We start from the raw sequence: 22,625 nt of genomic DNA on the forward strand, positions 1-22,625 counted from the left end.
CTTTCAGTTCTCTTAGGCAGAAAACATGAACAGATCATGGTAAATATGGACCAAAAAGGGGTCTTCACTTCTTCTCATATTACCTTCATCTCTAATTTGCCCTCACACCTCTGCACATACAGTGAGCACCATAATTAATTGGACAGTGACACATTTTTTTGTTATTTTAGTTCGGTACTCTAGCATTTTGAGGATACAATGACAATGAGGTTGAAGTGAAGACGGTCGGCTTGAATTTTAATTTCAGCATGTAAAATGCATGTTCAATTGGATTCATATCCAGTGATTGAATCTGCAGTATGTTTCGGGTCATTGACTTGTTGCATGGTGAAGTGCCGTCCAACAAGTTTGGAGGCATTTGGTTTTCTCTGAGCAGATAAAATATTTCTGTCGACTTCGGTCTGCAGTTGCATCATCGATGAAGATAAGTGAGCCTGTTTCACTTGCAGCCAAACAGGCCCAAGCCAAAACACGCCCTCCCCCATGTCTCACGGAGGAAATGATATGCTTTGAATCTTGGGCAATCCCTTTTTTCCTCCATCACTCTGGTACATGTTAATCTTTGTCTCCTCTGTGCACAAGACTTTGTTCCAGAACTCTTCGGGCTCTTTTAGGTGCTTTTTAGAAAACAAATCTTGCCTTTCTGTTAGTCAGGCTTGTCAGCGGTTTGCATCTTGTAGTGCACTCTCTGTAGTCCTGCTGGTGTACTACTCCAGCTCTACTGGGTCTATTGACATAATTGAGTTCACCAGTTGTTTTCTTGTTAATAATGAACCAAACTGAACCCAAATTTTGTCATGCCCAGGGTTTTTGCAATGTTTCTCATTGATTGATTTTCATTTCATGAGCCTTATGACGACCAGCTTAACTTGCATCGACACTGCTGTCTTCCTAATTTTATCACAGCCCAACAGCAATCTCCAAAGGCAATTGCAAAGTCTAGAATCAGGACTAGACATCAACAGCTCTCTTCTGCATTCACCGACGACATAAATGAATACACCTGCCCAACAGAACACATCTGTGAAGCCAATTCAACAAATACCTGTAGTACCTTAAAATGGGGTGACCATGTGCAAAAGGTGTTGTTATTTCTAATCAGTCCATCAGATATGGATGAAAATACATTCAGATTGAAGCTGAATGTCTGCACTTCAACCTCCTTGTCATTATATCCTTTTATCATCAAACTCAAAGTGCTAGAGCACAGAACCAAAATGACAAAAAATGTGGCACTGTCCAATGAATTATTGGACTAAGATTCCCTCAACATATTTATTTTTAAAATCACCTCTTTGTTTCTCTGTGGATATCAAGCACTCACGCATGTACACAAATGCACACACAGACACATGCAGACACACACACATGCATATTCGGGGATGGACAAAGCAGATAAATTGTTTTGCCTCACAGTCTGTGCGTTACTACATTTATCCATCAATATTATCAGAAGAAGACTATCAGAGGACACAAAAACACATCCCACATGCAAGAGATAATACTCATACTGAAATTCTGTCCATCATGTGATGTGTAGACTGGTATGCACACACAGTGTTCTGTTTTATCCAGTGCAGACAGGTATAGACATACACACACTGTGTGGTCTACTAATGCTGACCGAAAGGCTGGACAGAGGGGTACGGACACCATTCAACTCGTTTTCGTCATTTTTACTGAAAACCAAGCAGATTGTGAAACCTGCAACGCAATTGAACAAATATACATGCATTTTCAAAATAACTAGTTACAAACATAATCGCTAATTGTACAAAATCAAATATAAATGTTACACGAAGCACATATTACTCACGGTGGCATCCTTCTTGTCCATTAGACCCAACTAATTTCCACAGTCAAAAAAAAAAAACTCAAACACTGCTATTAATTATGCTATGCACATTTAAATGTTACTATCCTAACTGGACAGTACACACACAGTTAACCAGTGGTATTTCAGAATTCTTTTTCAGATGACATTTGCCATTTTTGAAAGATCTATTTTATAGTAAGTGACATGTTTGGTACTGTAGGAAAACCCCCCAAATGTCCGCCAATAGTGTGGCTCTATAAGATCGCTATCTATTTGTATAGACGCGGATGTACCTGTGGCATGTATAGCCTACAATGATACACTTAGTATGTATCTTGTGACGGTACTGGTGTATAGGTGAGTGACTAAGAGGTGCAGATATCCGAGGTTGTCTATGTGTGTTAGGACTGTAAACTGCGAAGCGTGCAGTGATGTAATTCAAGAGGATGCAAGTTCAAATTAATACAATTTATTCAATAATGTGCAATGCAGAAATATATATATATAATGCATGCAATATTAATGGCTATACGCGAATGGTGCGCAGGAGGTCGTATTAACGAGTCTCCTCAAACCATTCCACCTTTCCCTCTATATACCCAGGGTTTTCTGGAAAAACAACAAATCATCAAATAAAGATGGAGGTAACAACAATGGTCCTGCTGATGTCATCTCTGTATGTCCAACAAACCTGGCTAACCTTTGTATTACAGCTGGATGCTGACTCACAGGTAACTTGCATTACTTGTGGTTTATTCCTACAAGATCTTTATTCAGCAACCAGTGTACTACACCACCAATGACACCAAAGTATTTCTCACACCATTAGCTATCTAAAGACACCAAACACTGTATGTGGAAAACCCATGGTTTATACAGTGCTATTTCAACTCATCAGTTCTGGGAGCATTCCACTGAGGTGGCAGAATTGCGCAGAGGCAGCACAATGATGGGAGCAATAGTCCTGTATTGACGAGCACTGTCTTTTCATCAAACCTTGCTGACCTTGTGTCAACATGGTCAACACAGTCTGTTTCCTTTTGGGGGTCTGCAGAGAGGCACACTTATGTAAAATGCCCTACAGTACTTGTTTTATGTTTCAGCTCAAAACAATAAACATCAATAGTCATAAAAGCCTTGTTTCTTAATTATCGTGGATTTCTTGTATGAATTACAACTTTTTCACAAAAAATAAATGGTGCCGGCCTTTATTTTTCCAAATCGACCACGCCCCCGGCTATTATCCGAGGCCCGGCTTCAAATAGAATCCCGGACACAATTTGAGGATTCACGGTACTCACTTGTAGAAAGAACTGGACCCCTCTTCCCCCAATAAAGTGCCACACACAGATTTACTCATGATAGAGATTTATTATTGAAGCTGAAATGATTATCATATGCAGTGAGTTTTGATAGATGTCAGAGGGTCTCTGGTAAATGTATCAGAGAAGCACTGGATTAAGTGCACTGATCTCTGGGAGGGACAAAGTGCACTGGTAGCACAGCTGTAGGAAGGCACCAGGAAGCAGAAGCAGAGCAGCCAATCAGGGGCCAGAAAGGAGATGTCCAGGACCTCTTGGTTGGTCTTTATTTCATATCCATTCCATTGACCTTGACATCGTCAAAAATCTTAATGAAATCGTATCTCATTTTTTGCAGACGGTTGGGGAACTCCAACATATGGCCATCATGCAGATTAATGTAAAATGCAGTGTCCGTGAAGGTTATGGTCACCTGGAGGAGAGAAGGAGAGAACATGGGGAATGGGGGAGAGAAGGCATGAGAGATACCAGACAGATTACCAAAAAGGAAGTATAAAAAAGACTACAGTTAAAAAATGATGAAATAAAAAGGCAACAAGTGATCCAAGAATAAATATCAAGGTCTTGATCTACATTTATATCATTTATATTTACAGTGCAGTCCATAAATATTTGGACAGTGGTACAATTTCTGTCCTTCTGGCACATTGGATTTTAAATTATGAAAATGTACTGCCACCTTTAATTTGAGGATATTTACATTCACACCAGGTGATCTGTGTAGGAATTACATCCATTTTATACATCATCTCCTCTTTTTTTGTGGATGAAAAGTTATTGGACAGTTGGCTTCTCGGCTGTTTCCGATTAGACTGGTGTATTCAATCGCTCCCTTGGTGCAGGTATAAGAAATCTTTCAGTATCTAGTCTTGATTATAGGCTTTTGATTGCCTTTGGAGTCTGGTATTAGCTATTGTTAGCATAAAAACCAGATTTGTGTCAATTACATATATTTTGGAACATTATTTATCACTCTACAAATACATTCAGACAACACAGTATATCCATTTTTGTATAAACTTATTTTTTACGTAGTTGGTCTTGAATAAAGAACATACTATAGGATGCAATGTACTGCACATTGAATTCATTTGCTGGAATATTTCCCATGAATGTCTGCCTTGTGGTTACAGTAGCAACCCCCCTCCCCATGCCCCCCTATGACACCGATACCGAATCACAAACTGATCCATTGGACACAGGTACAGAGGACTGGACAAAGTGTCCTTTCAGCACCTCCAACAGAGCATCTCCCTGTCTCAGGACTCACCACAAACTCCTGCAAACACTGGTAAGGGAAGTGTGAAGATCTCACTTCCTCACCCCAGACTCCGTCCTTCATGGAGTTCATGATGATGACACCACAGAAGGTCGGGGTAAAGTGCAGCGCAATATTTTCATCAGATTCTCTCACTTCGATCACAAAACTTGGAGAGAAAGAGAGCCACACAATGCATGGGTGATGGATGAACATGGATGAAGACAGCAAGAGGTTTACCAAGAGCACACAGAGGCAGCAATGGCTCACCGGGATGCATTCTTGTTAGGGCTCCCAGTGACTTTTAGTTCCATTCCTGACTTGAAGCTCATGTTCTTGAACTCGACCTATGGTCAAAACATAAAACATTTTTCTTGTGATTATGCATTCACTCTTTCAGTTCTCTTAGGCAGAAAACATTAACAGATCATGGTAAATATGGACCAAAAAGGGGTCTTCACGTCTTCTCACATTACCTTCATCTCTAATTTGCCCTCACACCTCTGCACAGACAGTGAGCACCATAATTCATTGGACAGTGACACATTTTTTTTGTTATTTCTGTACTCTAGAATTTTGAGTTTGAAAGGATACAATGACAAATGACAATGAGGTTGAAGTGAAGACGGTCGGCTTGAATTTTAATTTCAGCATGTAAAATGCATGTTCAATTGGATTCATATCCAGTGATTGAATCTGCAGTATGTTTCAGGTCATTGACTTTTTGCATGGTGAAGTGCCGTCCAACAAGTTTGGAGGCATTTGGTTTTCTCTGAGCAGATAAAATATTTCTGTCGACTTCAGAAATCATTGCTCAACTTCGGTCTGCAATTGCATCATCGATGAAGATCAGTGAGCCTGTTCCACTAGCAGCCAAACAGGCCCAAGCCAAAACACGCCCTCCCCCATGTTTCACGGAGGAAATGGTATGCTTTGAATCTTGGGAAATCCCTTTTTTCCTCCATCACTCTGGTACATGTTAATCTTTATCTCCTCTGTGCACAAGACTTTGTTCCAGAGCTCTTGGGGCTCTTTTAGGTGCTTTTTAGCAAACAAATCTTGCCTTTCTGTTAGTCAGGCTTATCAGTGGTGTGCCTCTTGTCGTGTACTCTCTGTAGTCCTGCTGGTGTACTACTCCAGCTCTACTGGGTCTATTGATAAATTGAGTTCACCAGTTGTTTTCTTGTTAATAATGAACCAAACTGAACCCAAATGTTGTCATGCCCAGGGTTTCTGCAATGTTCCTCATTGATTGATTTTCATTTCATGAGCCTTATGACGACCAGCTTAACTTGCATCGACACTGCTGTCTTCCTAATTTTATCACAGCCCAACAGCAATCTCCAAAGGCAATTGCAAAGTCTAGAGTCAAGACTAGACATCAACAGCTCTCTTCTGCATTCACCGACGACATAAATGAATAGACCTGCCCAACAGAACACATCTGTGAAGCCAATTCAACAAATACCTGTAGTACCTTAAAATGGGGGGACCATGTGCAAAAGGTGCTGTTATTTCTAATCAGTCCATCAGATATGGATGAAAATACATTCAGATTGAAGCTGAATGTCTGCACTTCCACCTCCTTGTCATTATATCCTTATATCCTCAAAGTCAATGTGCTAGAGCACAGAACCAAAATGACAAAAAATGTGGCACTGTCCAATGAATTATTGGACTAAGATTCCCTCAACATATTTATTTTTTAAATCACCTCTTTGTTTCTCTGTGGATATCAAGCACACTCACGCATGTACACAAATGCACACACAAACACATGCAGACACACACACATGCATATTCGGGGAAGGACAAAGCAGATAAATTGTTTTGCCTCACAGTCTGTGCGTTACTACATTTATCCATCAATATTATCAGAAGAAGACTATCAGAGGACACAAAAACACATACCACATGCAGGAGATAATACTCATACTGAAATTCTGTCCATCATGTGGTGTGTAGACTGGTATGCACACAGTGCTCTCTTTTATCCAGTGCAGACAGGTATACACATACACACACAGTTATCCAGTGGTATTTCAGAATTCTTTTTCAAATGACATTTGCCATTTTTGAAAGATCTATTTTATAATAAGTGACATGTTTGGTACTTGTTTTATGTTTCAGCTCAAAACAATAAACATCAATAGTCATAAAAGCCTTGTTTCTTCATTATCGTGGATTTCTTTTTCACAAAAAATAAATGGTGCTGTAATTGTTAAATATAATCTGGCAGAGTTAATTAGCAGGCAGTAACCATATATTGTATCTATATTGTTTTTAGGAATGAGATAGACAATATTTGTTAAGTATGTTGACACAATTATTATTTATGTATTACTCTTAAATCCCAATAATGTTCCAGGTCACTTTGACCCGGCGAACAGTACTAAAATAATAGATCAAATCATACATCATCAAAACTAAAATAATTCTCATCACTTACAGTCATCTTGGCGGTATCAGTAGTTCGGTAGTTACAGCTGTGCGGTTCTGAATATAAGGCATAGTGCCTGTATTTATGTGTATCTGAGAGAGCTAAGAAGGCAGGATTTGGCAAGCTCTAACCAATCAAATTGAGTGATTGCCTGTGGTAGAATCAAAATTGTCCAAACATACTAACTTGTGGGTGTTTTAGTAAAGTGGGGGTGTTTTTTGTGTACGTTCTCCTGAAAAATGCAATGTGTCGAATACACAGGAAAGGATTGCAAAATGTCGCATGACTAGATTTGTTTTAGTACCACAGGAAAATGAAAGAATGCAAATACATGCACAATGAAAAAGAATACAACCCTACAGAATAAGTAGGCTACATTTTCCACATTAAAAAATGCATTTAAAAAAGTTGAAGGAGTTATCGCCCGTCTCAGTGGAGAGCTTTGTGAGCTCCTGATAGCTGGGGTTCTATGTCTGAGACCCCCATCGCTGTTCATGTACTCCGGTTTGGTCAGCTGAATTAGAGGCTTAGTGTCTTGTGTATTCTAGCCTCGGCATAAGTATCCTTCTGAATTATCGTGTGAATTAGAAATACATGTGCAGGAAAAAAATAGTAAAAATTAGAGCCGTTTTTCTTCAGAGAAGTTAGACATTTCCAACTATAGCCGCTGAACACACGTATCCATCTTCCGCTGGTTGAGCGCATTAATCCGCGCACCTTTTGAAGGTAGAGCGAGATCCGGCACAAAGTGCACTTACTCACTTGTAGAAAGAACTGGACCCCTCTCCCCCCAATAAAGTGCCACACGCAGATTTACTCATGATAGAGATTTATTGTTGAAGCTGAAATGATTATCATACGCAGTGAGTTTTGACAGATGTCAGAGGGTCTCTAGTAAATGTTTCAGAGAAGCACAGGATTAAGTGCACTGATCTCTGGGAGGGACAAAGCTTTAGGAAGGCACCAGGAAGCAGAAGCAGAGCAGCCAATCAGGGGCCAGAAAGGAGATGTCCAGCACCTCCTGGTTGGTCTTTATTTCATATCAATGTCATCGACCTTGACATCATCATAAATCTTAATGAAATCGTATTTCATTTTTCTCAGACGGTTGGGGAACTCCAACATATGGCCATCATGCAGATTAATGTAAAATGCAGTGTCCGTGAAGGTTATGGTCACCTGGAGGAGAGAAGGAGAGAACATGGGGAATGGGGGAGAGAAGGCATGAGAGATACCAGACAGATTACCAAAAAGGAAGTCAAAAAATTCATTAAAAAAAAGAAAAGAAAAAAAGACTGCAGTTAAAAAACGATGAAATCAAAAGGCAACAAGTGATCCAAGAATAAATATCAAGGTCTTGATCTACATTAATATCATTTATATTTACAGTGCAGTCCAAAAATATTTGGACAGTGGTACAATTTCTGTCCTTCTGGCATTGTACTCCAGCACATTAGATTTTAAATTATGTAAATGTACTGCCACCTTTAATTTGAGGATATTTACATCCACACCAGGTGATCTGTGTAGGACTTACATCCATTTTATACATCGTCTCCTCTTTTTTTGTGGATGAAAAGTTATTGGACAGTTGGCTTCTAGGCTGTTTCCGATTAGACTGGTGTATTCAATCGCTCCCTTGGTGCAGGTATAAGAAGTCTTTCAGTATCTAGTCTTGATTCTAGGCTTTTGATTGCCTTTGGAGTCTAGTATTAGCTATTGTTAGCATAAAAAACAGATTTGTGTAAATTACATATATTTTGGAACATTATTTATCACTCTACAAATACATTCAGACAACACAGTATATCCATTTTTGTATAAACCTATTTTTTACCTTGTTGGTCTTGAATAAAGAACATACTATAGGATGCAATGTACTTCATATTGAATTCATTTGTTGGAATATTTCCCATGAATCTCTGCCTCTACTGTAGCAACCCCCCTCCCCATGCCCCCCTATGACACCGATACCGAATCACAAACTGATCCATTGGACACAGGTACAGAGGACTGGACAAAGTGTCCTTTCAGCACCTCCAACAGAGCATCTCCCTGTCTCAGGACTCACCACAAACTCCTGCAAATACTGGTAAGGGAAGTGTGAAGATCTCACTTCCTCACCCCAGACTCCATCCTTCCTGGAGTTCATGATTATGGTACCAGGGAAGGTCGGGGTAAAGTGCAGCGCAATATTTTCATCAGATTCTCTCACTTCGATCACAAAACTGGGAGAGAAAGAGAGCCACACAATGCATGGGTGATGGATGAACATGGATGAAGACAGCAAGAAGTTTACCAAGAGCATACAGAAGCAGCAATGGCTCACCGGACTGCATTGCTGTTAGGGCTCCCAGTGACTTTTAGTTCCATTCCTGACTTGAAGCACATGTGTTTGCACTCGGCCTATGGTAAAAACATAAAACATTTTTCTTGTGATTATGCATTCACTCTTTCAGTTCTCTTAGGCAGGAAACATTAACAGATCATGGTAAATATGGACCAAAAAGGGGTCTTCACTTCTTCTCATATTACCATCATCTCTAATTTGCCCTCACACCTCTGCACATACAGTGAGCACCATAATTCATTGGACAGTGACAAATTTTTTTGTTATTTTGGTTCTGTACTCTAGGATTTTGAGTTTGAAAGGATACAATGACAAATGACAATGAGGTTGAAGTGAAGACGGTCGGCTTGAATTTTAATTTCAGCATGTAAAATGCATGTTCAGTTGGATTCATATCCAGTGATTGAATCTGCAGTATGTTTCGGGTCATTGACTTTTACATCTTATCCAGAGCGACGTACAACAAAGTGCATACCCATAACCAGGGATAAGTGCGCTGAAAGACCCTAGAGGGAAGTACAATTTCAATTGCTACCCGTACAACAAAGATAAGGACCAGGGCCTTATTTTTTATTTTTTTTATTTTTTTTAAACAACAAATAAATAACCAAACAACAAAGCAAAAGTGCCAAAACTTAACTATCCAAATACTGCTTACCTAGCCAACTAAAAATACCGAAACACAACGTAAATCACAAAGACAACAATTAAGGTTCACATGGAGGTAGGGAGGGATGGGGAGAGGTGCTGCTTGAAGAGGTGCGTCTTCAGTTTGCGCTTGAAGGTGGGGAGAGATTCTACAGTTCTGACCTCAACGGGGAGTTTGTTCCACCACCGTGGAGCCAGAACAGACAGTAGTCGTGAGCGTGAGGTGGAGGTTCAGAGAGGGGGAGATACCAAGTGGCCTGTGGAGGCTGAACAAAGAGGTCTGGCAAGGGTGTAGGGTCTGATGTTTTTTTGTAGGTAAGCTGGGGAAGACCCCTGAACTGCTTGGAAGGCTAGCACCAATGTTTTGAATTTCATGCGAGCCATGACAGGCAGCCAGTGGAGGGAAGTAAGCAGGGGGGTGACGTGTGAGTATTTGGGAAGGTTGAAGACCAGACGAGCTGCTGCATTCTGGATAAGTTGGAGGGGTCTGATGGGGGGGACTTGTTGCATGGTGAAGTGCCGTCCAACAAGTTTGGAGGCATTTGGTTTTCTCTGAGCAGATAAAATATTTCTGTCGACTTCAGAAATCATTGCTCAACTTCGGTCTGCAGTCACATCATCGATGAAGATAAGTGAGCCTGTTCCATTAGCAGCCAAACAGCCCCAAGCCAAAACACGCCCTCCCCATGTTTCACGGAGGAAATGGTATGCTTTGAATCTTGGGCAATCCCTTTTTTCCTCCATCACTCTGGTACATGTTAATCTTTGTCTCCTCTGTGCACAAGACTTTGTTCCAGAACTCTTGAGGCTCTTTTAGGTGCTTTTTAGTAAACAAATCTTGCCTTTCTGTTAGTCAGGCTTATCAGTGGTGTGCATCTTGTAGTGTACTCTCTGTAGTCCTGCTGGTGTACTATTCCAACTCTACTGGGTCTATTGACATAATTGAGTTCACCAGTTGTTTTCTTGTTAATAATGAACCAAACTGAACCCAAATGTTGTCATGCCCAGGGTTTTTGCAATGTTCCTCATTGATTGATTTTCATTTCATGAGCCTTATGACGACCAGCTTAACTTGCATCGACACTGCTGTCTTCCTAATTTTATCACAGCCCAACAGCAATCTCCGAAGGCAATTGCAAAGTCTAGAGTCAAGACTAGACATCAACAGCTCTCTTCTGCATTCAGCGACGACATAAATGAATATACATGCCCAACAGAACACATCTGTGAAGCCAATTCAACAAATACCTGTAGTACCTTAAAATGGGGGGACCATGTGCAAAAGGTGCTGTTATTTCTAATCAGTCCATCAGATATGGATGAAAATACATTCAGATTGAAGCTGAATGTCTGCACTTCAACCTCCTTGTCATTATATCCTTATATCCTCAAACTCAAAGTGCTAGAGCACAGAACCAAAATGACAAAAAATGTGGCACTGTCCAATGAATTATTGGACTAAGATTCCCGCAACATATTTATTTTTAAAATCACCTCTTTGTTTCTCTGTGGATATCAAGCACACTCACGCATGTACACAAATGCACACACAGACACATGCAGACACACACACATGCATATTCGGGGATGGACAAAGCAGATAAATTGTTTTGCCTCACAGTCTGTGCGTTACTACATTTATCCATCAATATTATCAGAAGAAGACTATCAGAGGACACAAAAACACATACCACATGCAGGAGATAATACTCATACTGAAATTCTGTCCATTGTAAGGCCGAAATCTGGCATTATCACTCAGGGCTGGTCAGCTTGCTGGCTTCCTCTGGTATTGTGGAATATGTGGCTGTAAAGTAATTTAGGAGCATGCATCATGAACCCCCCCCTTATCTCCACACCCATACGGGCAGGAGCCTGTGGGGGAAGACTCAGGCCTCCAGTCGTAAAACTCTTACGACAGGGCAACATTCTTTACGGCACTGGAAGGTTTCAGAGGGCACGGCCTGTCAGGCCCGACCTTCTCCTGAACCCTTTATTACTCTCCCTCTTGACTCAGTCACTAAATGATGTGTACAGCATTGGATGTTTCATGACAAAGTCAGTTTAGATAATATTCATGTTTGGTATTATTCTGATTGTTTCAGTGCGACTGGTGCAATGATTTTATTTCTGCAACAGCAAACCCTGTACATCATAACGAACCAGGAGAAGCTGTGTGGAGCTCTGCCCCAGTGAAAGCCATGTGCCTCAACCCCCCTGCGCTTCCTGGGGAGGCGTGGCTCTAAATTACAGATGGGTGAACATCAAAGGCCAGAATTTGGATTTAAGGACAGCAAACTAAGCAATCTGGGAGAATGCAATCAGCCTCCCGTGCACTCCGTGCACGTAGTTTCTACGTACAGGGTATCTGTAGCCAGACTCCCGTATGTAGCTTTTATTACCAGGTATGACGTTTAAGACTCCGGAATTTGGTTTGCATTGTAATGTTTTTATTTGGAACTTGTATGCAATTACGTGTATGTAACCTGCCTGGTAAAATAAAATTGTTAAAACTTGATCTGTTTGGTTTTTCTTACTGACACTTAATGTTACACAGGGAATGCGTGGTTTACCCCCTCGAACTGGTCTAGGGAGGATGATTATTTCCACTTACTGTATCACGGCGTATAGCACCCGTAGACCTATGTTGGTAAATCCCTCGCCTCCGCTTGGTAGTTCATTCATGTCGAGCACAGCCGTAGCTATGTTGGTCTGCTTGGGTCCCTAGGCTGTAAACAGATATACCCGAGAGTAGCTATTCCTGCGACCTCTGTAATGACTACAGATAGCTAGTCAGTTCGTGAGACGTGCACATTACGCGCGATGTGACATGCGGTGGTACCAGCAGAGGATTGTTCAGCGAGTTCTTCTCAGTACAGGATTCCTATAGCGATCAAGTCAAAATTATAAATACGACATCCACTAATGTGGATAACTAATCTAAATTATTATTCTAAAATGGAGTCAGATAAACGAAGGTGAATCTATTGGCCCTATTGTGGAGATTCTGGGTCAGCCCCGGACCAGTAAAGAGCGGAAGGCAGAGTGGTACTACTGCCTTTGTATCGTGGTTTGTTCATTGGCTGATCTAGACTGTCTGCATAGGGGCCACTACTTTTTAACCCTATTAGTATTCTTTCAGCAACACCAGAAGGACGAGCACGCTGATACCTTCAGCCCTCGCTAAATTCCGTCGTTGGGTTAGCGTTGGGTTTTACAGTTGGTGACCTCGACGTGATCTAATTCCATTCATGTCAGATTCGTCTGCCGACGTGATCTGCTTTCATCCAATGTAAGATTTGAGGCTTACAAGGGATGAGGTGTCTGAAGTTTGCTCCTTCTGGTGGTGTTGTGCAACCCGGCATGATACCCGTTACTCCGGGTGTGTGGTTTTCCTTCCATCTGGTTTTGCGATCCTTGGTGTGGTGAGTAGCATGGTTTCTTTCTATCAGTAATGTTAGGGAAAGTTGTGTTATTTTGCTGCATGAATACTGTGTAGGGGATCGACATATCCCGGATAGGACTGGGACCGTAGAAACCAGCCATATTTGCAGGTTACTACCCCTCAGGGTATGTAGCGCGATCATGGTAGAGGGCAGAGAGAGAGAAATGGTGGTATGCATGTTTTTGTAACTGTGCTGTGTGACTGTGGCTATTAGCTTAAACAGCAAATAGGCTACAGTAGGAACGGTTTTAGAAACAAGCATGTCGCAATTGGAAGTATATAAGTATTATTTTTGATGGCTGCCCGTAGATGTGCAACATGACAACATGCACATATATATAATATTACTTGTGGAGTAAGTTTGAGCTCTGTTAAAGGTGGCAAGCTTCTTCATCTTATTTAAGTGTATAATTATAAGTTGCGACTGACTGCTGAGTCAGGAGCATAGCCTAGGTTTTAAGTTCCAGCTCTAGAAACAGAGTTTGGGAGGCCTGTACCGGTGGTCACTATACCTCTGTGTACTGGGCCTGATGTTACGTCACAGGGCCGCTGGGTGCCACAGCAGATACAAGTCTCCACCCCTCTGATGCGCTGCTACAAGGTTGGGGAATCAGCTGCATGTGGGGCCTATGCGAGACCTCTGAGACTGGTGTCGGGTGTCGCCTCACAGAATTTCTGTCTTTCTGAGCTGCTGGAAACTGAGTCCTCTGGCCTGTGCTACCTGTATCAGTAACAGTTGTATACTTATAATTAAATACATAGGCTATAGTTTGTGAGACATTTGGTATAGACATGTGTAAATTAAATCTACCAAATGTTCTATAATAGATGTCACATAGGATTTGCCCTAGTGGGGATACATCTGTTGTAAAACAGGATGAAATCCCTGATTATATAATTTGTCCTATTGGATAAATTTAATTATATATAGGCATAGGCCAAACGTATAGTGCATCTTGGTGCACCATATTGTTTCCTCTGTTTCACTTTGTGTGATTTAACTCCACCACTGTGAATGCAGAGGATTTATATTATAATACGGTATACTGCACGTCTTTGCATGCCATTTAGGAAATGTTAGGAAAACTAACATACTTACTTGGTTGCCAGTTAGATTAACTGAGGCATGTGTGTACCTAAATCTAATTGTATGTTTGTGTGGTTTCTCCCACTAACACAAAATATATATATTAAAATATTTCCTAGACCACAGATAAACCAGTCAATGACAAAAATTAACCCTTAAAGTTTACTGACCTAACAGTGGCCAGCATTATCTGTCACTGCTGGGGAAGACGTTTACGACCAGAGAGGTATTTATAACCTAGGGGAAATAAATTGGCTTATATTTTGGAAGAAGGTGTTCCAAATGGAAAATGCTTAAGCAAATTTAAAAATAATGAGTAGAAGCAATTTCTTCTCTTGTTTTATTCCCTGGGCATTAAAACTTCATAAGGGGGGTCATTTTTGGCAAAGACTGGCTTATGGGTCATTCCCTCCTAGCTCTCCACTGTTGTCTCCTTGACTGTTGTTTTTCCTCCCCCACTTTGTCTGTCACCTATTATGTCACTTGTCTTTAGAACAGTGAACCTGCACTCCAAATGAAGTGTATAATTTGTTATGTTTTGATCTCTTTGTTTAGGATCAATTCTTGATTGGATATCTGGATTTATGCAGATATTCACCCCGAATAAATGTTTATTTTTAAAAGTAAAATAACTGAATTATAAATCTTGTAATGGGGCATGTGAACTATATACTTTCCAGTGTTCTGTTAGCATTCTCTATGCAACATACTGCAGTGTTGTACAAACGTATGCATGGCTATAGGCACGGCTCAATGATTTAGTTTCTGAGTATTTAGACTTGTCGTCCAAATATTTATAGGATAATTGATAATCCTAATTTTCAGCATGTTTGGTAAACCAGCTGATCACTGGTTTCAAACATAATCAATTGTCAATAAAAATATATTCCAATCAGTAAGAATTGGAGCGCAGGCGCTTCAATTCTATCAGCCATTTCCTTTTTCATCAGACCCGTACCATCGAGCGTGACTTAGCCTGCAGAACATATGCTGAGGATTTGCTTACTGCTGTCATACAAGATATTCTGGACCTTTGTCTGCACACGTCTCCTAGGCATGTCTTAAGGGAGCTCATTGAAGCCTTAGACTGGCATAGGTAAATTGTGTCAGAACAAAGGGAAAATATTCATTACCCACAGCATTTATGTATGTATGTAATGTTTATATGTTTGTTGTAAATAACTACCGGTTGTATCGGATTCTTAGTTTTCTTTCTTTTGATTTACCCAAACCTGGTCTATCCAAATTCCACTACCATATGCTCAATCTGCATAGTAGTGCAGAATCAGGTATATAAATTAAATCACCATATTGGTGGATATCACTATAAGGGGCATAGAAGCCATATTCACCACTCGCACTGATTGTCATGAAACATCCTGCTATGATCTATATGCGTAACCATCTTTTTCCCATTATGACACCAGAGGTATTAGTGTTCAGTTTTTGTATGGCCATGCTGAAATCATCCAGGTGTCTCACCGACAGTAGTACGTCACCAGCGAGATGAGTTCCTTCACAGGTGGAGGTCTGACCTGTCCAGCAAGTCACTTCACCAACTGGAAGTGATTGAGGACTTCACAAGGGGTCAGATCTGCGTTCTGAGGAGAATTCCGCTGGAGGTGGACGTCTCTCTGTGGTGGAAAGACACTCTTTTGGACAGTGTGCGTGGTCTCTGACTGACCTAATGGACCTGGTGCAACAGGTCGTCCAGGGCTGGCTCCTCTACCAGCTCTGCTCAGGACGCCTACACATGGTGGGACTGGTGGGACTGGGTGTTCTGAGGGTCCGTCATCACCAAAATTATCATCCTCCTATTAAGCTCCTTTACCCATGCTGCTTTGGTGCTCAGCCCCTGCAGCTGCCGACAATGTCGGGACTGAGACCCCAAGCCGCAGGGAATTATATACACAGCCACGGCCTTCATAGTGACCCCTTGGGAGTGTGTTATGTTTGCCCCATGGGGTCAAGAGAGGAATCTGTAAGGCCGAAATCTGGCATTATCACTCAGGGCTGGTCAGCTTGCTGGCTTCCTCTGGTATTGTGGAATATGTGGCTGTAAAGTAATTTAGGAGCATGCATCATGAACCCCCCCCTTATCTCCACACCCATACGGGCAGGAGCCTGTGGGGGAAGACTCAGGCCTCCAGTCGTAAAACTCTTACGACAGGGCAACATTCTTTACGGCACTGGAAGGTTTCAGAGGGCACGGCCTGTCAGGCCCGACCTTCTCCTGAACCCTTTATTACTCTCCCTCTTGACTCAGTCACTAAATGATGTGTACAGCATTGGATGTTTCATGACAAAGTCAGTTTAGATAATATTCATGTTTGGTATTATTCTGATTGTTTCAGTGCGACTGGTGCAATGATTTTATTTCTGCAACAGCAAACCCTGTACATCATAACGAACCAGGAGAAGCTGTGTGGAGCTCTGCCCCAGTGAAAGCCATGTGCCTCAACCCCCCTGCGCTTCCTGGGGAGGCGTGGCTCTAAATTACAGATGGGTGAACATCAAAGGCCAGAATTTGGATTTAAGGACAGCAAACTAAGCAATCTGGGAGAATGCAATCAGCCTCCCGTGCACTCCGTGCACGTAGTTTCTACGTACAGGGTATCTGTAGCCAGACTCCCGTATGTAGCTTTTATTACCAGGTATGACGTTTAAGACTCCGGAATTTGGTTTGCATTGTAATGTTTTTATTTGGAACTTGTATGCAATTACGTGTATGTAACCTGCCTGGTAAAATAAAATTGTTAAAACTTGATCTGTTTGGTTTTTCTTACTGACACTTAATGTTACACAGGGAATGCGTGGTTTACCCCCTCGAACTGGTCTAGGGAGGATGATTATTTCCACTTACTGTATCACGGCGTATAGCACCCGTAGACCTATGTTGGTAAATCCCTCGCCTCCGCTTGGTAGTTCATTCATGTCGAGCACAGCCGTAGCTATGTTGGTCTGCTTGGGTCCCTAGGCTGTAAACAGATATACCCGAGAGTAGCTATTCCTGCGACCTCTGTAATGACTACAGATAGCTAGTCAGTTCGTGAGACGTGCACATTACGCGCGATGTGACATGCGGTGGTACCAGCAGAGGATTGTTCAGCGAGTTCTTCTCAGTACAGGATTCCTATAGCGATCAAGTCAAAATTATAAATACGACATCCACTAATGTGGATAACTAATCTAAATTATTATTCTAAAATGGAGTCAGATAAACGAAGGTGAATCTATTGGCCCTATTGTGGAGATTCTGGGTCAGCCCCGGACCAGTAAAGAGCGGAAGGCAGAGTGGTACTACTGCCTTTGTATCGTGGTTTGTTCATTGGCTGATCTAGACTGTCTGCATAGGGGCCACTACTTTTTAACCCTATTAGTATTCTTTCAGCAACACCAGAAGGACGAGCACGCTGATACCTTCAGCCCTCGCTAAATTCCGTCGTTGGGTTAGCGTTGGGTTTTACACCATCATGTGGTGTGTAGACTGGTATGCACACACAGTGTTCTGTTTTATCCAGTGCAGACAGGTGTACACATACACACACAGTTATCCAGTGGTATTTCAGAATTCTTTTTCATATGACATTTGCCATTTTTGAAAGATCTATTTTATAGTAAGTGACATGTTTGGTGCTTGTTTTATGTTTCAGCTCAAAACAATAAACATCAATAGTCATAAAAGCCTTGTTTCTTCATTATCGTGGATTTCTTGTATGAATTACAACTTTTTCACAAAAAATAAATGGTGCGGTAATTGTTAAATATAATCTGGCAGAGTTAATTAGCAGGCATTAACCATATAATGTATCTATATTGTTTTTAGGAATGAGATAGACAATATTTGTTAAGTATGTTGACACAATTATTATTTATGTATTGCTCTTAAATCCCAATAATGTTCCAGGTCACTTTCACCCGGCGAACAGTACTAAAATAATAGATCAAATCATACATAATCAAAACTAAAATAATTCTCATCACTTACAGTCATCTTGGCGGTTCAGTAGTTCGGTATTTACAGCTGTGCGGTTCTGAATATAAGGCAGGTGCCTGTATTTATGTGTATCTGAGAGAGCTAAGAAGGCAGGATTTGGCAAACTCTAACCAATCAAATTGAGTGATTGCCTGTGGTAGAATCAAAATTGTCCGAACATATTAACTTGTGGGTGTTTTAGTAAAGTGGGGGTGTTTTTTGTGTAAGTTCTCCTGAAAAATGCAATGTGCTGAATACACAGGAAAGGATTGCAAAATGTCGCATGACTAGATTTGTTTTAGTACCACAGGAAAATGAAAGAATGCAAATACATGCACAATGAAAAAGAATAAAACCCTACAGAATAAGTAGGCTACATTTTCCACATTAAAAAATGCATTTAAAAAAGTTGAAGGAGTTATCGCCCGTCTCAGTGGAGAGCATTGTGAGCTCCTGATAGCTGGGGTTCTATGTCTGAGACCCCCATCGCTGTTCATATACTCCGGTTTGGTCAGCTGAATTAGAGGCTTAGTGTCTTGTGTATTCTAGCCTCGGTATAAGTATCCTACTTCGTCAGTTGAATTAGAGTATTAATGTTTTTTGTGGCGGCACGGATGGTGCAGTGGGTAACACTGCCGCCTCACAGCAAGGAGGTCCTGGGTTCGAATCCTGGTCGGCCGGGGCCTCTCTGTGCGGAGTTTGCATGTTCTCCCCGTGTTTGTGTGGGTTTCCTCAGGGTACTCCGGTTTCCTCCCACAGTCCAAAGACATGCAGGTTAGGCTGATTGGAGAGTCTAAATTGCCCGCAGGTATGAGTGTGTGAGTGAATGGTGTATGTGCCCTGCAATGGACTGGCGACCTGTCCAGGGTGTATTCCTGCCTTTCGCCCAATGTATGCTGGGATAGGCTCCAGCCCCCCTGTGACCCTGTTCAGTATAAGCGGATTAAGATAAGGGATGGATGGATGTTTTTTGTGTATGTTCGTACTAGGGTTAGTAGGACGTAGGGTGTGAGGTTGAGTTTCCCTGCCATTTGTTATTTCCTTGCTCGAGTCAGATTAGACTTCTCGAGCATTTTTAAAGGTTGAAGCCTATAGGAGCCTATAGGAGTCAGTAGCCCACCTCCTTCAAAGTGAAGAAATACACCTTACAGCAACTCTGAAGCCGTCTTATTTACATGACGTATCGTGTGTATTTGAAATACATGTGCAGGAAAAAAATAGTAAAAATTAGAGCCGTTTTTCTTCAGAGAAGTTAGACATTTCCAACTATAGCCACTGAACACACGTATCCATCTTCCGCTGGTTGAGCGCATTAATCCGTGCACCTTTTGAAGGTAGAGCGAGATCCGGCACAAAGTGCACTTACTCACTTGTAGAAAGAACTGGACCCCTCTGCCCCCAATAAAGTGCCACACACAGATTTACTCATGAGAGAGATTTATTGTTGAAGCTGAAATGATTATCATACGCAGTGAGTTTTGACAGATGTCAGAGGGTCTCTAGTAAATGTTTCAGAGAAGCACAGGATTAAGTGCACTGATCTCTGGGAGGGACATGGGGGAGAGAAGGCATGAGAGATACCAGACAGATTACCAAAAAGGAAGTAAAAAAATAAAAACAATTTTAAATTTTTTTTAAAAAGACTGAAGTTAAAAAACGATGAAATAAAAAGAATAAATATCAAGGTCTTGATCTACATTTATATCATTTATATTTACAGTGCAGTCCATAAATATTTGGACAGTGGTACAATTTCTGTCCTTCTGGCATTGTACTCCAGCACATTGGATTTTAAATTATGAAAATGTACTGCCACCTTTAATTTTTTGACATCCACAGCAGGTGATCTGTGTAGGAATTACATCCATTTTATACATAGTCTCCTCTTTTTTCTGCAGTATGTTTCGGGTCATTCGGGTCATTGACTTGTTGCATGGTGAAGTGCCGTCCAACAAGTTTGGAGGCATTTGGTTTTCTCTGAGCAGATAAAATATTTCTGTCGACTTCAGAAATCATTGCTCAACTTCGGTCTGCAGTTGCATCACCGATGAAGATAAGTGAGCCTGTTTCACTAGCAGCCAAACAGGCCCAAGCCAAAACACGCCCTCCCCCATGTCTCATGGAGGAAATGATATGCTTTGAATCTTGGGAAATCCCTTTTTTCCTCCATCACTCTGGTACATGTTAATCTTTGTCTCCTCTGTGCACAAGACTTTGTTCCAGAACTCTTGAGGCTCTTTTAGGTGCTTTTTAGAAAACAAATCTTGCCTTTCGGTTAGTCAGGCTTGTCAGTGGTTTGCATCTTGTAGTGTACTCTCTGTAGTCCTGCTGGTGTACTACTCCAGCTCTACTGGGTCTATTGACATAATTGAGTTCACCAGTTGTTTTCTTGTTAATAATGAACCAAACTGAACCCAAATGTTGTCATGCCCAGGGTTTCTCATTGATTGATTTTCATTTCATGAGCCTTATGATGACCAGCTTAACTTGCATCGACACTGCTGTCTTCCTAATTTTATCACAGCCCAACAGCAATCTCCAAAGACATCAACAGCTCTCTTCTGCATTCACCGACGACATAAATGTTCTGCCCAACAGAACGCATCTGTGAAGCCAATTCAACAAATACCTGTAGTACCTTAAAATGGGGGGACCATGTGCAAAAGGTGTTGTTATTTCTAATCAGTCCATCAGATATGGATGAAAATACATTCAGATAGAAGCTGAATGTCTGCACTTCAACCTCCTTGTCATTATATCCTTATATCATCAAACTCAAAGTGCTAGAGCACAGAACCAAAATGACAAAAAATGTGGCACTGTCCATTGAATTATTGGACTAAGATTCCCTCAACATATTTATTTTTAAAATCACCTCTTTGTTTCTCTGTGGATATCAAGCACACTCACGCATGTACACAAATGCACACACAGACACATGCAGACACACACACATGCATATTCGGGGATGGACAAAGCAGATAAATTGTTTTGCCTCACAGTCTGTGCGTTACTACATTTATCCATCAATATTATCAGAAGAAGACTATCAGAGGACACAAAAACACATACCACATGCAGGAGATAATACTCATACTGAAATTCTGTCCATCATGTGGTGTGTAGACTGGTATGCACACAGTGCTCTCTTTTATCCAGTGCAGACAGGTATAGACATACACACACTGTGCGGTCCACTAATGCCGACCGAAAGGCTGGACAGAGGGGTACGGACACCATTCAACTTGTTTTCGTTATTTTTACTGAAAACCAAGCAGATTGTGAAACCTGGAACGCAAATGAACAAATATACATGTATTTTCATAATAACTAGTTACAAACATAATCGCTAATTGTACAAAATCAAATATAAATGTTACACAAAGCACATATTACTAACCGTGGCATCCTTCTTGTCCATTAGACCCAACTAATTTCCACAGTCATAAAATAAAACTCAAACACTGCTATTTATTATTTATGCTATGCACATTTAAATGTTACTATCCTAACTGGACAGTACACACACAGTTATCCAGTGGTATTTCAGAATTCTTTTTCATATGACATTTGCCATTTTTGAAAGATCTATTTTATAGTAAGTGACATGTTTGGTACTGTAGGAACACCCCCCAAATACACCAAAAGGCGGAAGTATCCGAGAGGTGAAGGAAACGCGTGTAGTCTGACCAATGCTACTGGAACAGGGTTAATTTAATTTTGTTCTCGTTTATCTGACTCCAAAAGATAAGTTCAACTGCTCCTCTGCTCTAACAGTCATACAAAAGGAACTGCAAATGTCCACCAATAGTGTGGCTCTTTAAGATCGTTATCTATTTGTATAGACGCGGACGTACCTATGGCCTGTATAGCCTACAATGATACACTTAGTATGTATCTTGTGACGGTACTGGTGTATAGGCGAGTGACTACGGGGTGCAGGTATCCTAGGTTGTATATGTGTGTTAGGACTGTAAACTGCTATGTGTGCAGTGATGTAATTCAAGAGGATGCAAGTTCAAATTAATACAATTTATTCAATAATGTGCAATGCAGAAATATAATTACGTGGAAAGGTGCAATATTAATGGCTATACGCGAATGGTGCGCCGGAGGTTGTATTAACGAGTCTCCTCGAACCATTCCACGTTTCCCTCTATATACCCAGGGTTTTCAGGAAAAAAACAAATCATCAAATAAAGATGGAGGTAACAACAATGGTCCTGCTGATGTCATCTCTGTATGTCCAACAAACCTGGTTAACCTTTGTATTACAGCTGGAT

General features: G+C 41.1%; 2 protein-coding genes across 3 annotated transcripts; both read right to left on the reverse strand.

The window, feature by feature from the left end:
• Positions 1-3,167: 3,167 nt before the first annotated feature.
• Positions 3,168-18,398, reverse strand: LOC133139349 (galectin-2-like). 2 transcript variants are annotated; one of them, XM_061258818.1, is made up of 4 exons: positions 18,355-18,398; positions 4,667-4,743; positions 4,409-4,565; positions 3,168-3,550 (listed from the first exon to the last, which is right to left on the reverse strand). In XM_061258818.1, exons 1-4 carry the CDS (start codon positions 18,358-18,360, stop codon positions 3,404-3,406), a joined length of 387 nt encoding a protein of 128 aa, XP_061114802.1. In that variant the 5' UTR covers positions 18,361-18,398; the 3' UTR covers positions 3,168-3,403. The 2 variants fall into 2 exon arrangements, with proteins under 2 accessions (XP_061114802.1, XP_061114801.1); XM_061258817.1 differs by lacking the exon at positions 18,355-18,398 and adding an exon at positions 6,846-6,881.
• LOC133139350 (galectin-2-like) lies at positions 7,649-9,231 on the reverse strand. Its single transcript, XM_061258819.1, has 3 exons — positions 9,166-9,231; positions 8,908-9,064; positions 7,649-8,015 (listed from the first exon to the last, which is right to left on the reverse strand). The coding sequence occupies exons 1-3, from the start codon at positions 9,225-9,227 to the stop codon at positions 7,869-7,871; spliced, it is 366 nt and encodes a 121-aa protein (XP_061114803.1). The 5' UTR covers positions 9,228-9,231; the 3' UTR covers positions 7,649-7,868.
• Positions 18,399-22,625: the final 4,227 nt, after the last annotated feature.

Source organism: Conger conger, chromosome 10 (assembly GCF_963514075.1).
Source record: "Conger conger chromosome 10, fConCon1.1, whole genome shotgun sequence".
NCBI lineage: Eukaryota > Metazoa > Chordata > Actinopteri > Anguilliformes > Congridae > Conger > Conger conger.